General features: G+C 36.7%; 1 protein-coding gene across 6 annotated transcripts in view; it reads right to left on the bottom strand.

Annotated features, from left to right (window-relative positions):
- CLCN3 (chloride voltage-gated channel 3) overlaps positions 1-16,192 on the bottom strand; it is a 60,765-nt gene that overhangs the window by 11,256 nt on the left and 33,317 nt on the right. For all 6 annotated transcript variants that reach the window (XM_066548272.1, XM_066548277.1, XM_066548273.1 and 3 more), the window contains 7 exons: positions 11,679-11,836; positions 10,615-10,714; positions 8,818-9,005; positions 8,046-8,168; positions 6,517-6,723; positions 5,410-5,490; positions 3,807-4,352 (listed from right to left, as the gene is read on the bottom strand). In XM_066548272.1, coding sequence (XP_066404369.1) covers positions 3,807-4,352; positions 5,410-5,490; positions 6,517-6,723; positions 8,046-8,168; positions 8,818-9,005; positions 10,615-10,714; positions 11,679-11,836 — 1,403 coding nt within the window. The remainder of the gene's footprint in view (positions 1-3,806; positions 4,353-5,409; positions 5,491-6,516; positions 6,724-8,045; positions 8,169-8,817; positions 9,006-10,614; positions 10,715-11,678; positions 11,837-16,192) is intronic.

The raw sequence follows: 16,192 nt of genomic DNA, 5'->3' as shown, positions 1-16,192 counted from the left end.
TTACTGTATTTAAGAGAAAATCTACCACCAATACAGGACCAAGAACTAGACTCAGTGCCAAGAGCACAATTCTCTACCATGTGCATGTCCAGTGTGAGCTGTGCTAATCATACAGGGAAGAGTTCCTTATCATTTCCTGTCTCCCTTATTCCTTCACGTTCCTCAGAGCCAACATTCACTTACTAAACAGGACTGCCTTCCTAAACTGTTTCCTGACACTGCTATAAATTAACTAAACAGGTGAGTTTTAAAGGAGGCTTTGTATTATTATTGCTGTTTCCTGTAGAAATGAGTGTATATAGAATGCTAAACACACCAAGAGAGAAAAGGCAAGATAATCCCCACCACAAAAAATAGGTAACACAATAGGTTAAAAAAGAAAAGCTCCTACTGTCAGTTTAGTTACTTAAAATGTTTTTCTGCTACTAACTAAAGCCTTGTCACACAACCATGGCTTAGTAAAATATTAGTGCAAACTTCCTTTTATCAGCAGTTTCATATAAAGAAACTGTTGTACATCTTTTCTTCTTACGAAGCCAATCTTTCCAAAAAACATACTGGTACCTAAATGTCTCATTAAACTGTAAATGCCTGCTGCTTCTCCTCACAGCAGTTGTTAACATCAAGCTATTTTATACTGTGACTGAGGTACAGACGTGACTACAAAAAAGGAGCCGAACTTTTACTTCGTCTAAATGCATCCCATCCCATCTTGTTGAAATAACTTAATTAAATATTGCATTCCTGTTGTAACAGGACACATCATGTAATTTTTCTTGTACTGTCCAGCTGTGAAATTTAAGTACTGTGGAATTCCAAACTATAGATTTTGGTGTGGCATTCAATAGCTGTTGCAGAAATGTATTTCGGAATTGTTGTTGTTGTTAGTATTATTATATTTTGTCTGTATTTATGGTTGCAAAGATTTCTAACAACAAACGAAGGAAAAGCAAACATAGCTTATAATTATTATTACTTTATATTTTGTCTATATTTGTGTGTGCAAAGATGATTTCTAACCAAGAAACCAAGGGAAAACTAACTTTGTGTTGGACAGTCAGCAGCATGGGTTTTGAGAAAAAGTTTAATAATCCTTAATTCCTATACTGAATTACCTAATATTTTGGTGTTTACAGAGGTAATATTTAATGCTATCATTTTAGTATTTTAGCCTAGTATTCAAATTGTGCATTTATACCACTACTGTTATTACTCATAATTAATTATGCATCTAAGCCTCTTCCTAACTGCTAAAATCAATTCTTTTTCCTGTGTGAAATTCTTCCTCAGTGAACAATGCAACAGTACCCTGACAAAATCCCGTATTTCCAACATAAAAGTAACTAAATAAATTATTGAAACTGCCTCAGATCCTACTGTGCTAGCAGTATGCAACAGAAATTCAGTCTCCATGTGGAAATTCCATCCAAATTATTTCTGGTCCTTTGGTAATATAACATTTTATGCACTAGCTCCTTCTCTTCTTTCCATCATATGTGGATAATGGTTACAAGTCTAACTGTAATTATGATTTTACAGGTCCATTTGTTTGCATAAGCCTGTGAATCACAAATCACAAAGGGGAGAGGGATCTTCCCAGAGAAGTAGCAAGGGAAAACAGCGACGTTTTTCCTCTTCTCAGCTTTCTTCTCTGGGACAAACTCAAATTACACTCCAGAGGAAAAGATTTGTTCTGTGTCATGTGTGTCATCTTTGGAAGAAGCAAGGATTAGGATATGGGTACAACTTTCCACCTTTTTGGTAGTGCAGCTGTGTACCAGTCATGTTCTGAGGCAAAACTGTAACCGCTTCCCACCTGTTGATCAGCATTTAGACACAGTAATGAGTCTACTGATAAAAAGCAGTACAGTATAGGTGCAAAAGCATGAAAGAAAATAACAAAACAAAACAAAACAAAAAATGCTGCCATATCAGCCTCCTGGTAATGCATCTCCACAGCAGTATTAGCAGCAGGAATCCCTTTGCCTCACTGGCAGCAGCTGGGTAGCTTTGCTCACCTCACAGGAAAGCAGTTTCTATGGGGAAGATGTGTATTTGCAGATGGCTACAGCTCCAGGAATAGACCTGGAGAGCCCAGAGGATCTCTTATAATTATTTAAATGACAGTGTAATATTATTTCTTCTCTCTTTTTTTCCTTCTATTTTGAATTTGCTTATTTTATAGAGATAAAGCCTAAAGCAAATAAATATCATTAAAGTAGCATCTACTTCTCCAGATCCTGGCTGGCATTCTAACTAACCACATGCTTTAAAGCTTCCAAGAAATTAATGTAGCCCAGCTCCATCAATGACAGCAACATAACTCCTTGCCTATTGGCAGAGTAATAAATATATTGTCACAGCTTCACAAAAATACTTCCACATGCTGAAATTCTGAGAAAATGAACCAAACTCAAATAAAGTATAAGCTCTCCCATTCTGTAAAGCAGTGAATTCTATCTAGTATGCAGTGTGACCTTGTGGTGGCAACCCCATGTTCAAGTGCCAGATGCACATAAACATGTGAATGGTAAAGTAATGTCCCAGATATAAATGAAAGTAAGTGAATACAAAACTAAACAACAGACTGAAGTGGTCACATCACACAACAGTGCCCGAATTATGGACCTAAGGAAGACTAGCTTTTGAAACACACACTCTAAGATTCCTCTCCAACCCACCAACCAACATACAGAACATAACTTCAAATAACAACCTGCAACATCTTCTAAAATATTGAAACAGGAGAAACACAACATGATGTTATTGTTCTGTCAGTTACAGGATAGTTGAGGTTGAAGATGACTGCCCAAGACTGTCTGCCCCTGCTCAAGCAGGGTCACCCTCAGCAGGTTGCTCAGGCTTGCAACCAGTCAAGATCTGAGTACTTCCAAGGCTGTTCTCTGCACAGCATATTCCAATGATCAAACACCCTTACAGAAAGAAAGTGTTTTCTTATGCACGCTGTTACATGGAACAGCAACTTACACTGAAAAGTTAAGGCAAATTGAAACACAAATCTTGCTTAGTGAACATTCTACGGGAAGTTTTCATTAAGACACATTTGATTATGGTGTACTTGCAAAAAAAATGAAGGGAGCCTGACAAGACAGAAAATGATGAAGGTGTGACAGTTATACATTGTCACTCAGAAAACAGCCACAGACTGGGGAGAAGCTGAAGCCACCTCCAAAACAGATCTATCAAACAACTGGAAAAAACAAAAATTATGCTGCTTGTAATGGAAATGAAATTTCCATTACAGTCACATGAACAAAGCCCACTTTCTCATCACAGGACGCAGTACTGGAAAATACAGCAGAAGAAATCATCATGGTCTCCTTTTAACATCAGTAGTAATTAGATTTATGTGAACAATGAGGAGAGTGGATATAAGAATTACCACCAATGAGTAGTGTAAAGGGTCCAGTCTGTTCTTATTCCAAGTAACAGGAAGACTAGGGAATCTGAGTGGTTATGCTCAAACTTTGCTCTTGGAAATTTTAGAATCATCCCTTATTGCTGAATCAGGCCCATACAAACAGACATCCATCCACACAGTTACTGCTCCCTACTGCATTTAGCACATTTCTATTCAGCTGAACAAAGGATTATTCTGAATTTAATTAAAGTTATTACTGTTTGCTACAGTACTTGCTTACTAGCTAAAAGGAAAAAGACCTCTTTTTAAAAGAAATAACATGAAAAAAAAATAAACAAAGCTTCTAGCTTTGAGAGATGGGAAATGAGAAAGGCAATAATTAAATGATGACAGCAGATAAGAGAGCTACTGCATTCACACTTACCTTGATACCAAAAGTGAAGACTGTCATGATAATTTTAAATATGAGTGCTAAACACAACTGCCATATAGCTGAATAGACTCCAGTGCCTGCTGGGCGGTCAGGAATATCATCTACAATTTTGCTTGCATTCATATCATTTCTGTAGTCACACAGCGAGGAGGATTCCAATGGCCCACAGTCTGTGAAGAGCTCCTTAATAAGCTCACTGGTGTTTAGCCTTGTATATGGATTAGGAAATGCAATCACAGCTGTTATTGCTGCAACAATAATAACCTCCAGGACAGGATACTTCCCAAATTTTGTAGATTTGCGTCGACGACACCATGCAATATTTGCTCGGATGAAAAATGCTCCCCAGAGCCCACCAAATACTCCCAGAAGAATAAAAGGAAGCAGTTCAAAAAGGTACCAAGGAGTGTGATATTCCACATAAAAAAGGACTAGGCGGCTATTACCAAAAGGATTGATGGACCTTAGAACAAATGCAGCTACTAAAGCAGCAAAAAACGATCTCCATAAAGTTTTCAGTGGGAAATAGTAACTGACCTGCAAAGGACAATACATGAGAATTATTAGCAATTCAATTAAAGACCTGGAAAGACAGGCTTCTGCATGTGTTAGAACACTGCTGCTCACATGGTATAAGCTAAAAAAGCTGCTCTGCTTTATGTCTCTTACTAGCCTTCATGAGAATCAGTGTGTACTACCTGTACTCTCAGATTTCCTGCTAATATTTTCACATCCTTTCAACCTCTATTGAAAGGTTTATCACAGATCTGTTATTTTTAAGATGTATGATTAAAACTAACAAAAAAAAAATTAAAAAGCCTCAAAACAGAACATGCACTTTCATTTTTAAGCCCCACATAGCCTGATTTGAATTTTAAGACAGTTTTCTTCTTCGTTTTCTGGCAACAGAGGAAGTCCTCAAAATACCCTAATAACATAACAAAATTACACATGAAAGAAATATCTTCCCTACTTTTCAATTCAGAGATTTTTAGGGCTTTAATTGTCTTTAAAAATACCAATGATAGAAATAACATTCTTACATATTTTGAAAATTACAGTTAAAACTAATTTAGCATAACACATTTTTTGGAGAAGAGAATTTCCTTCCTTTGGAGATAAGTTTTATAGTATATTTGCCCTTTTAATAATTATCATATTTTTGTTAATTATCATATAATTGTGTTTAGTGTCTGAAACTTTAAGTATTGGTTAAAAACTTGTTTTACAAAACTGTCCAATAAGTCTTGAAAGCCTTTTTCAAAAATTAAGAGCCCTGTATTTTTTTTCCAGAATAAACTCCTAGACTGAAAAGCTGCTGTGCCTCTATCTGTATGTAAACTGTAGTAATTAACAGACTCAGCCCTTTTCCAGAATAAAATAACTGAGAATAAAGTAAGGCTGAGATTCATTTAAAAAAAAAAAATATATATCTTCGGGAGTTTGCTGGTAACAGGACTCTTGGCTTTGAAATATGGGTCAAAAAATAATTTCCTTCTTTGGAGAGACTCCATAGCTTAAAGGAATCCGAAATTATTTTAGGTAAGAGAGATTTTTTAAAATATTTATTCTTCAATGCCATCTCTTGACATACCTCCTCCAGACTGAAAAGGACTCCACCAATTGGGGCACCAAAGGCTACAGAAACTCCTGCTGCTGAGGCAGCTGACAACACCTGGAAAACGATAAAAGGTGAGGGGTTTGTCACAGTCTATGTTGTAAACATGAACAACAAAATCTCACTATAGCTATAAGCCAACTTCACTGATGACAGAGCAGAGCAGAGGCATGGCAGAGCAGATCTTCACCCTGCAGCCCTGGCAAACTCCTGGCAAGCTCCTGACAAGAGCCATGCCTTTGAGAAGGAGCCCAAGCAGGAGCAAGTTTCTTGCAAGCACTGCAGCCTGTGGGTGATCCAGGCTGGGCAGTCCTGAATGGCTGTACCCTGTGGAAAGGACCCATGCTGAAGGTATTTGTGAAGGACTGTCTCCCATGGGTGGGGACCCACATTGGAGCAGAGAAAGAGTATCAAGAGGAAGGAGCAGCAGAGACACAGTATCCCCTTGTGCCACTTTGGGACAGAAGAGTTAGGAGTGAAACTGAGCCTTTCAAGAAGGGACAGTGGGGGCAAGATACATTTAGTTTTGTTTTCATTTCTCGCTAGTCTACTGTTGGCAGTCAAGTAACTTTCCTCAGGTCTGGTCTGTAATGGTAACTGGTGAGCAATCTCCCAGTCCTCATCTTGACCTCTGAGCTTTTCATCTGACTCTCTCCTGCTGTCCTGCCAACACAGAGGGGTGAGAGAACTGCTTGGCTGGCACCAAGTCTAACCCACCACACTCTCGTTAACAACAGTGAACTGAAACAGGGCAGAAAACACTTTGTTCATGGGTTCAGAGTACTCTGCTGTCCTCACCATTGAAGACACCCATCAATTACCAAAGTTCAGAGACAAGCACAGAATTTAAATAAAACCAAATGGTCTCTGAAGGGGAGACCATTCTGGAGTGGAGACCAAACTGACACTGCCATAGAAATTATTTACCTGTTAGAATGCTGGGGATAATTCATTGTTTTTAACATAATAAATAACAATTGATAATCACTAAACATTGTCCCAGAGAACAAAGATCTTTTAAACAAATCAGTGTAAATGCACCAATATTCAATACATTCTAGAAATGCTTTTTCAAGAACTTACCTCTCTTTTTTTAGCTTCATTTGTACTGTATTTTGGAAAGAGGTAGGAAAAAATATTCCCACAGCAGCAGGCAACATGTACCAAAGGACCCTCTTTTCCTAAACTTAAACCTGATGCAACAGCCAAGACTAAAGTAATTGTTTTTATCATCAAAGTCCACTTCCCCAAGTAACCTCTGATGATGAAGCCGCTCAAAATAGTTTTTATCTGGAAGAAATAAAAAAACTGTATCTGTTACTGCATTCTTGAATTTTCAGAAAATAATTCATCCATTAATTTTAGCTGCAGAACTTCAAAGCCAGCCGTTTGGAATGACTAACTTTGTCACACTTTAAAACATGTATCATTCAGATTGCCACACCAGGTCTATCTGCTTGCCAGAAGCTTTTCATTTGCAACTTATTCTAAAACACTGGGTAATAACATACAACTACAGTATCAATTACATTTAGTAGAAAATTATCAGCAGCAGCTTCTAAGACTGGATTAATCAGTTTGTGATGCAAATTATGTAAAAAGGCAGAAAATTTCTAAAGGAAAAATAAATCTGCAAAAACCATACTCAAGATCAATCTATTGTAGCAATATCCCAACTTGCACCAATATCACCCCTGTTTTCTCTTTGTGTTTTACCATCACTACATAAAAAACAACAGTAGATTTCTTCACATAAAGATGGAAAAGATCAGCCTATGTCCACCAGAAAAATCCGTGACTTGCCAAAGGTATTACTGTGCTTAAAAATGCTATATTATAAGCCTGGCAAATATGCCCATGCAGAGTAAATAATATACAGCTACCATATCACAACATGTCCATAAATAGGATGTACATTAAACACTGGACAGCTGTGTCTAGAAAGTAAAGACAGCTAGATTTGAAAACAAATTTAAGATGAAATTTCTTCTGGAATAATGGCACAGAACTACTCCAGGCTTAAACAGAGGTGGATAAAAATATTTATAGAAAAACTGAAGAAGTAAGACTGACCAGATTGATTTGACTTTGGATTTTTCTCTCCCATTCTGTGGATAGTAGCAGACAGCAATTGTGAACAGTGAGTTTTTGAGGATATTACACATTTCACATTGTGACTGTTCATTAGTTTATGCTAGTTAAGGCAGCTAAAGGCATTGCAACAAAATATTGATTGCTCTATCAAACGACCAAAATTGTGTCAATGAATCACTGCTCTCTTATCACCATAGGGAGGGTGTGGACTAGGGGAGGTTAGGAAATCATTCTTCAGAACTATACTAATCCAAATGCTTCCTTAAAAAGTGGTCCCAATAGAAGCAAAATCTACTAACTTAGGTGATTCTTTTAAGTTTGGGGTATTTTCTCAGAAACAATTAGCAAAATTACCAGGTTTTCAGTTTGAATACTTGTATTAATATACTTCTTCAAAGACACAGGGTGCTTCCTCTTGCCCTTCCCCTGACCTACTAAGGCAGCAGTAATCTACACATTATTATGAAACACCTATTTTATATATATATATATATATATATATATTAGTTATACCTCACCTCAGGTATCCCTGAGCCACAGGCGTAGGGAGCAAATACCTTCACGAGAGAAACTGCTAAGAAGGCAAAGCTCAAAGCCCAGAAAATGTACATGATGTAGTTCATTATGTATGAACCTGGACCCTAAAAGCAAAAACAAAATGTCAGAAAATAGGTTTGATATAAGAGCAAAATCACTACTTAAAATACTCCAGAAGCACTTCTGCTGCAAGTACATTAATACACATATTTTGAGGCACAGTAATTATTGCCAAGAGAGAGTTTTGTTTGAAAAGCATGAAGCCATGACACTTGCACATTAGCACAGACTTATAAAAGGTAGAAAGTGTTCTAACATTTCCTCTTGAAAAGAAAAAATAAACATTGAACAGGTATGTTTTTAATAGCTAATAGCTGCTAAAATCTAGTAAAATATTGAGTAAATCTTCCTTATTTAAAAAATGTGATAGAAAAAATCAAGCAAATCTATTCTTAGTTATCAGAGAATACCATAAATGGATTTAATTTACATACAGCTACGATCAAGAATAGAAATTCTTGTGTTATCAACAGCTCTATATTCTCATAACTTCCTTACATTTGCAAAACTCCAAGCTCCCTTGCAATTCATGAAATACACATTTATTACACTATAATCTAGTAATCAATTCAAATGCTGAAAAATGGCACAGACAGTACAACCTAAATTCATGTTTAGAATCCTAACCTTAAGACCATTATTTTTTTCCCCATTCAGCCAAGCTGTTGAACAAGGCATTCAAAGAATACTCACTTCTGCTTGCCCGATTATTAGCTCTGCCCATGTTTTCCACTGCGGACATTTATCTCTCTCTTCAAATGTGGTCTCATTTGAACCCCAACAACACTGCTCATGGTTAAACCACAAAGCACTAAGGCAAATGCCTTCCTTCAAGTCAGTCATCCAGTCAGCAGCTATGTCAATTAATCCTGCCAATGCCCCTGTTGTAGAAACAGTTTTGTATTAATGTTCTGGTAAACAGAAATAACACACACAGCTAAAATGAAGGAATGTGCTCATATTAACTGAAGTATTAGGTATTAACTTAATTAAATGAACATTTGATATACTAATGGTTTCTAGGATTATATTCTGGTTTTTGTTATGGTAAGACTAATATTTGCTGAAGAATTAAGTACTTTGTATATTTTCCAAGTTAAATGAGATTTTTTTTGCCTTTTTTTCCCTATACCACAGTTCTCCAACAGTCCACTGAAACCAAGGAGTTAAGAGTAAAAAGAGAACTGTTACTTTTTTGTGATGAAGCAGTTGATACAGCATCAAGCCAGCTGGAAAGAGATGGGATTCACCTGTCTAAAAGGTAGAAAAGGATTCTAGCCTATGTGTTGGCAAGTCAAAAGCAGTACTTCAGTAGAACAGAATTTCAACCAAATTATTAAAACAGGTAAACATAAGATCTCCTTGTGACTGAACTCAAGGTTGTACCATTTAAGATCCACTAGACATGCAAGAGAAGGCATCTGAGACTGAAAAACCTACCAGTGTGCAAGACCAGAATTTGCTCACTTTGTTACTCAGAAACAGAATAAAGGAATTTTAATAAACAGCAGCTTAAGGGGTAGAAAACACTACACTGCATGTTCCCACTGAAATTATCATAAAAAATTTCCAGTGATTATACAGATTATACACTCCTGGTTTATGCATCCAGAAGTATATAAACATGCTACAAACTTTGCATATATATTAATTTATATGTGATTTGTGAAAGTGATTATGTATATACCTAAGCAGTAATTATACTGTTACCATGCTTTTTAATAAGCATAGCCTTACTCCACAACTAACTTTCCTAACATTTAATCTAATATGTTTAAACGTCTATTTGAAGTACTTATTTTGAAAAACTGGGCACAAAGTTTGTGACCATTTCTTACTGCAGGTTTTAGTCACTTCAAACTATACTAACAGAAAAAACAGCAGCACTGCCTGACCACTGGGCCACAAACTATTGGATGGTTTTAGCTGTAAAATCCATTCTAAAATACATTAAGAACAAAAGAGAGAATTGAAGTATAAGTCAACAAACTCTACCTCTTAAAGTCAGTATTTTCTGTGGAAGAACCTCTGTTAAAGGTACAACATAAACATATAGCTAAAATTCACTAGTCCATAAACACATGCTTTACAAGGAAGTGTGCTTGCCAAAACTACACATATACCAGAGCTACTTTTACAATCCACACTTCCACAAGAAATCCTACAGGTAAAAACCAAAATTTTACAGAAAAGGAAAACATAAATCTCAATCACAGAATTAAAGAACATTGATAGCTTAGTAGGTGGAAGTTCAATAACTTGAGAAATTCTCTCTAAATTCAGTGAGGATTTTGGTTCCCATCTGATCAGTAAACCCTCACCTCAAAATGGTGAAGCTTGCCAATTGAGATAGTCAACTTTTTTCTTCCCTTATGGAACTGTTGTAGTAGACTGAACCAGCTCTTAGCTGGGTTGGTGGAGAACAAAGGAAAAACACAACAACTATACTTGCTGACAAATAAGAAAAGAATCCTTTGTGTTTTCATTTACCTGATGCCAAGCCAGTTAATGTGACTACCAACCATCCTGACCATGCATCGTACAAACTTTTTGTCATCTCCCATGCTGATTCTTTCTTCTTGCTGTTAATCTGCAAAGAGTAATCAGTATATAGAGTTGTATGTATTTCAGTAATATGAATAATGAAACAAAAAGAAGTATGACATACAAATTGTGTGATGCAAGCAAATAAACCTTCTCCTGAAATCACAAGTGTTCTCCTTGTATTTAGTGCTTCACATAGATAAATCAGCTTAGTTATTCAGACATCAAGCAACTGACAGAGAAACATATATTTGCTTAATTTAAAGAACTACAATCCAGGAAATACATTATTAGGATAATTAAATACCTTCTGTGGCATACACCTAAACTGTGAATTGTAATATTATTTCCCTCCTATACATTAAATATTTTTGAACTTCAATTAAAGTGTTAGCATACTAATAATAAGCTATTTCATATGATTCAAATTCCAAAACTTCTACTTCAAATATAAACATCTTTATGTTTAGACTAAAAAACACATAAAAGTAAAATAAAATAAAAAACTGGATAATTACCCTAAAGTACTTCTAGACAACTATTATTGTACTGAAAAAGTTGCTATTCTTATTTTATCCTTATTTACTCTGCACACTTAGCTGCAGTGGCAGAGACACTTGTGTCAGTACAAAAGCAATATACATCACATCACGCTTCACTTTTCTGTACAAGTACCACCAAAACCACTATTGTACTATTACAAATACATCTACACTGGAAAATAGCCTTAAATATAATAGCATGAAAAAAATGCAGAACTTTAAAAAAGGTATTTGGGTGACAGGGACCTATTCCCACCCTATTAAATTACTGCTTTTTTTTGAAGTTATAATAATGCTGCAAGACTGCAGGTACCCAGCTAAGCAGTGCTTTTTAAACAGTATTCAAGTAGCTCTAGCTGATGTAACTATGTACATATTTAAAGGACGTGCATATATTTGTATGTGTTACTAAATCAGACCTTAACTCCAACATCCAACCAAAAAGGTTTTATTATTTATCTCAAGTACCCGTCTATGCCGTTCTCTGTCTTTGCACTTCTCTCGAACCCAGTCAATGGTATGGAAGTCATCGTATGTTCCTACTCCAGGAATTGGCTCATCCAGAAGGTCCAGTAAATGTGTTGAACTGTTGATATTTCCTCCATTTGTCATTGTATAATGAGTTCCTGCAGAAGAGAAACACAGGAATCAATTAATTCTGTGATAAATTAAGTATTCAAACTGTGTTCATAGCACAGAAATTTATGAAGAAGTAATTAAGACACCTTCCATACTAAGCATATTGTATTGTCATTTAGGTTCTCCCAGTGCTGCATGCTACTCCTCTTCACTGTCATTCAGCTGTAAGTTAAATTTGTGTATTAGTGACTTTGTGTTTCCAGTGGTTAAATAGCAATGTCCTAGTCAAATTATTGTTCTGTTTTGTGTGAAGACTCCAGAAAAACTTCAATAGAAGCAAGTGGAAAAAAAGAGCAACTTTGACACACATTTAACTTGAAGTTTATTTCAGTCTATGAACTACCAGAGGAAAACCTGTTTGTACAAATACAAAGCAAGGATGATTAGCTAGAAAGTTCGCAGTACCTTCATTTGAAACCAGTAATTTCTAAATATACATTCTATTGATTACCAATCTCTCCTACACATCTAAACCAAACCTAAAATACATTATTAATCGATTGCAAATGCATCTAAAAAGCAACAAGAAACCAAACAAATACTTGTATTTTGTTTTTATGTATTTTTTTCAGGTAAATTACAAAGCAGTCCTCGGTAATGAAATTGGAAACATTGTATAAAGAAAATATCTTCTGCTAATTTGTCATCACTAGGTAGTTTCTTCCCAAGCAGCTTGCAGAGCAACAGCCCCACGAATATTTACTGCACTGATCAGAATAAGAAGAGCAAGAGGGGGGTACTGAGAAGTTTTCCATTTTCAAAAGTGATAAAATAAAGTTTTCACTTTTTTTAAGCTTTCAAATGTCATAAATTCTGTAATATATCAGCTTTTTTTCTTAGTCCCCACTTGTTTGATTATGAACAAAATATTTTGCCCAACAATATACAGCACACCACAGTAATCTCTATTCATAAAGACATAGGCTCAAGTTGACCAAGATTTCTATCACTTCAGATAGACACCAGAACTCATTTCAGGGTAGACTGACACTGGGATTTTTAGACAGATGGGGGGTTTTTTAACCTGGGGTGGGTTTTTTGGGTTGTTTTTGTGGTTTGTTTGTTTGTTTGTTTATTTCCAGGCTTCTTTAATTGAGCTTCTTGGTATTGTCATCAGAAATTTCCAACTAACCAAAAACCAAAACTAACAAACAAATAGCTTGTCAAAGGATCTACCTGTAAACTTCCAAATGCTATAAATGCTGAATTCACCAGCCCAAGCCCTCATAATAACTCACAATTACATTTAAACATTTAAACAAAGTAAAATGTGTCTTTTCCCTTTACAAATGTGAATTCTAAGATCTAGAAGAAGCAGTGTGACACCTGGCATTACACTATGACCAAAGAGGTGCCTCAGTCATCCATTGCTTAAGAGGTCATGTTGACGCCTACTATAACATACTGTTTACTCAGACATTTTCTTAGTGGTGAAAGACAAAACAAGAAAATAATACAAAATTCATATTAAGACAAAACACAATTATAATTTTCAAGATACACAAACAACTATTCTTACAAATTCTATAAAGATTAGAAGAAAAGTACAGAAAACAATGCAAATGTAGCAGACAGTTCCCCAGTAACACCAATATTGTTCTCTTACGTGAGCCTGGCTGCCATCTTTACCTTAATACCTTTTTCCCCAGTCTATGCCATACTAAATTCCCCCTCATCTATTTCCCATAGCTAAGCCCTGTAAATCTCTTCCCAAAGCTGCTGCTAGTCTCTCTTAAAGAGATGTAAAGAAGCATTACCTATGCTTCCATTAATAAAAGACTAACAACAATTTAAATCAGGTTTGCTAATAGAGGTGATTGTGAAAACCTTGCTTTAGGATAAGGAATTCAATTCCCTTGCCACTTCCAATTCTCCTAACTAGAAGTCTAAAATACATGTCTGGATAGCTGAAAAGGCAAGGTGATCTTGTGGAAGAGATACTAACAAAATTCACAGTGTGATAACTAGTTTAGCTCTCAGAATTAAGAGAGTAACAGAATCCATTATTAAAATATTATTTTTGCATTAAATCAGCTTCCTCTGGCAAAGCAAGGGGACATAAATTAACCTCACCCACAGCTTAATTATTAATCTCCTACAAAGCTCCAATGTGATGACACAGTTTCCTGAACCTGAGTGAGTAGGGTTGGGCAAAAGCTTGTCTTTGCTCTGGAGGAGTTGGTTTTATGCCCTGCTATAAATGAAGCAGCACCTAACTACATGCATGCAATCCTATGCCACAGAAGGCAAAGGAAAGTTGAGAGTTATAAATGAATCACAAACAGTAAAAGATTATTTTATGCATATCACAAGGTGCTAAATTGGAATTCCCACCAGGGGATTATCAGAGATGCTATCATCAGAGATGGCACTAAACTAATTGCACCTGACCCACAGCAGAACTTGGAGCAGATTACAAATGATGATGGTCATTGTCTAGATACAGTAAAAATCCCACTGAAACTATGTCACATTCCTACTTTGCCAACAGTTGCTGGCACACGAAATACTGGAATATAAGTGATTATTGTATGATGGGGAAGAGACACAGAAGAAGATATGAAGCTGAAGAGGAGGTTTTGTTGAATACAGAGCTGCCATGAGTGCCTGATGCAACAACTGAATAGCTGTAATCTTGTACCAAGTGATAAAACAGGCAGCAGTGAGCGTGGTAGAAAGGCTTCCTTAGAGGACCATGAAGAGAACACCTCTACAAAATCTGCTGCTCGGTATCTAAGATACAGAACTCTGAGATAACATTCTCCTGCTAGCATTATGATCTATGTAGTATACAACTATTCTAAAGTGGATGTTAGAGAAAGATACTTTTACTAAGACTCAACATTTTTCCAACCTCTCTACCCTTCCTTCTCTAGAATTTCACACAGCAAGATGCTCCTTCCAGCTATGAAGATAATGATTCTCATCAGCATAAATGCACAAATTCTCACTATTTACTCCCAGTTCCAAAGTCTCATTAAATGTATTTTCAATGCAATGTTAAAACCCTTACCAGAACACAAATATTTCATCACAACATTCTAACCATCAGGCAGGAAATCATCATTACCTAGATAAATTGTAGAAATATTTCCCCTTCCGTCCTCTCCCTCTTCCCCACTCCTGAAGTTTCAAGATGCTTTCACAGGCTACGTGCTTTTCACCACAACAGAAGCAGTTTTGGTCTTAAAAACCACAACAAGCACTTAGCATACCAGATGTATAGGTATAGCTTCTAGCTATGATAAGAGAACACTTCTAAAGTTCATATGAGGACACCCAAGCCATTTTGGAGCTGTAAAGAAAGTAAAGCCTTTTTGTTACATATGAGTTTGCTTAAGTTTTTATGAGATTGGAAGGTAATGGTAAAAGTGGCATGCAGAACTTTAATTAGTACTGCTATTCCAAACTAACCCATGTTACTAGAGAGAGGGAAACAGTAGATTGATGTTTTCAGAGACTTAGTACAATTTGTAAGAATCCTTATAAAGCAAACATAGTCACTATACACTTTGCAAAAATAAGGCAAAACCACAGAATAGTTTAGGTTCAAAGACCTTAAAGATCATCTAGCTCTTGGGCAAAGACACCTTTCACTAGACAGGTTGCTCAAAGTCCCATCCAACCTGGCCATGAACACTTTCAGGCATGGGGAATCTACAGCTTATCTGATGGGCATCCTGTTCCAGTGCCTCACCACCATCACAGTAAAGAATTTCTTCCAGAATCTAATCTAAACCTCCTCTCCATTTGAAGCCTTTCCCCCTCATCCTGTCACTATGCACCCTTATAAATAGTCTTTCTCCATCCTTCTTGTAGGCTCCTTTCAGGTACTGGAAGGCAACAATTACATCACCTCAAAACCTCTTTTCCAGGCTGAACAAACCCAACTCTCTCAGCCTTTCCCCATAGGAGAGGTGCTCATCTTGGTGTCCCTCTGCTGGACTTGCTCCAACAGGTCAGTGTCCTTCCTGTGCTGGGGAAGGACAGCATTCTGCTCCTCAAGAGGAGAGGAGCAGAATCCCTCCCTGGCCCTGCTGCCCACCCTGCTTTGGATGCAGCCCAGGACATGTTTGCCTTTCCTGGCTGCAAGTGCACATGGCCAGGTCATGTCCAACTTCTCATCCACCAACACCCCATTGCACTTGGTCTTGTTAAACATCATAAGATTCCCATGGGTTCACTACTGGAGCTTGTCCAGACCCCTCTGGATGGTATCCCATCCTTCAGGAGTGTCAACAGCACCTCTTTGCTTGGTGTCATCTACAGATTTGCCAAGCATCACTCAATCCCTTCACCTATGTCATTAATGAAGATATTAAATAACACCAGTCTCAATATGG

This window comes from Molothrus aeneus, chromosome 4 (genome assembly GCF_037042795.1).
Source record: "Molothrus aeneus isolate 106 chromosome 4, BPBGC_Maene_1.0, whole genome shotgun sequence".
NCBI classification, from domain to species: Eukaryota; Metazoa; Chordata; class Aves; order Passeriformes; family Icteridae; genus Molothrus; species Molothrus aeneus.
Note: the sequence above shows the minus strand (reverse complement) of the source record. Positions and strands in the feature narration are given on the sequence as shown.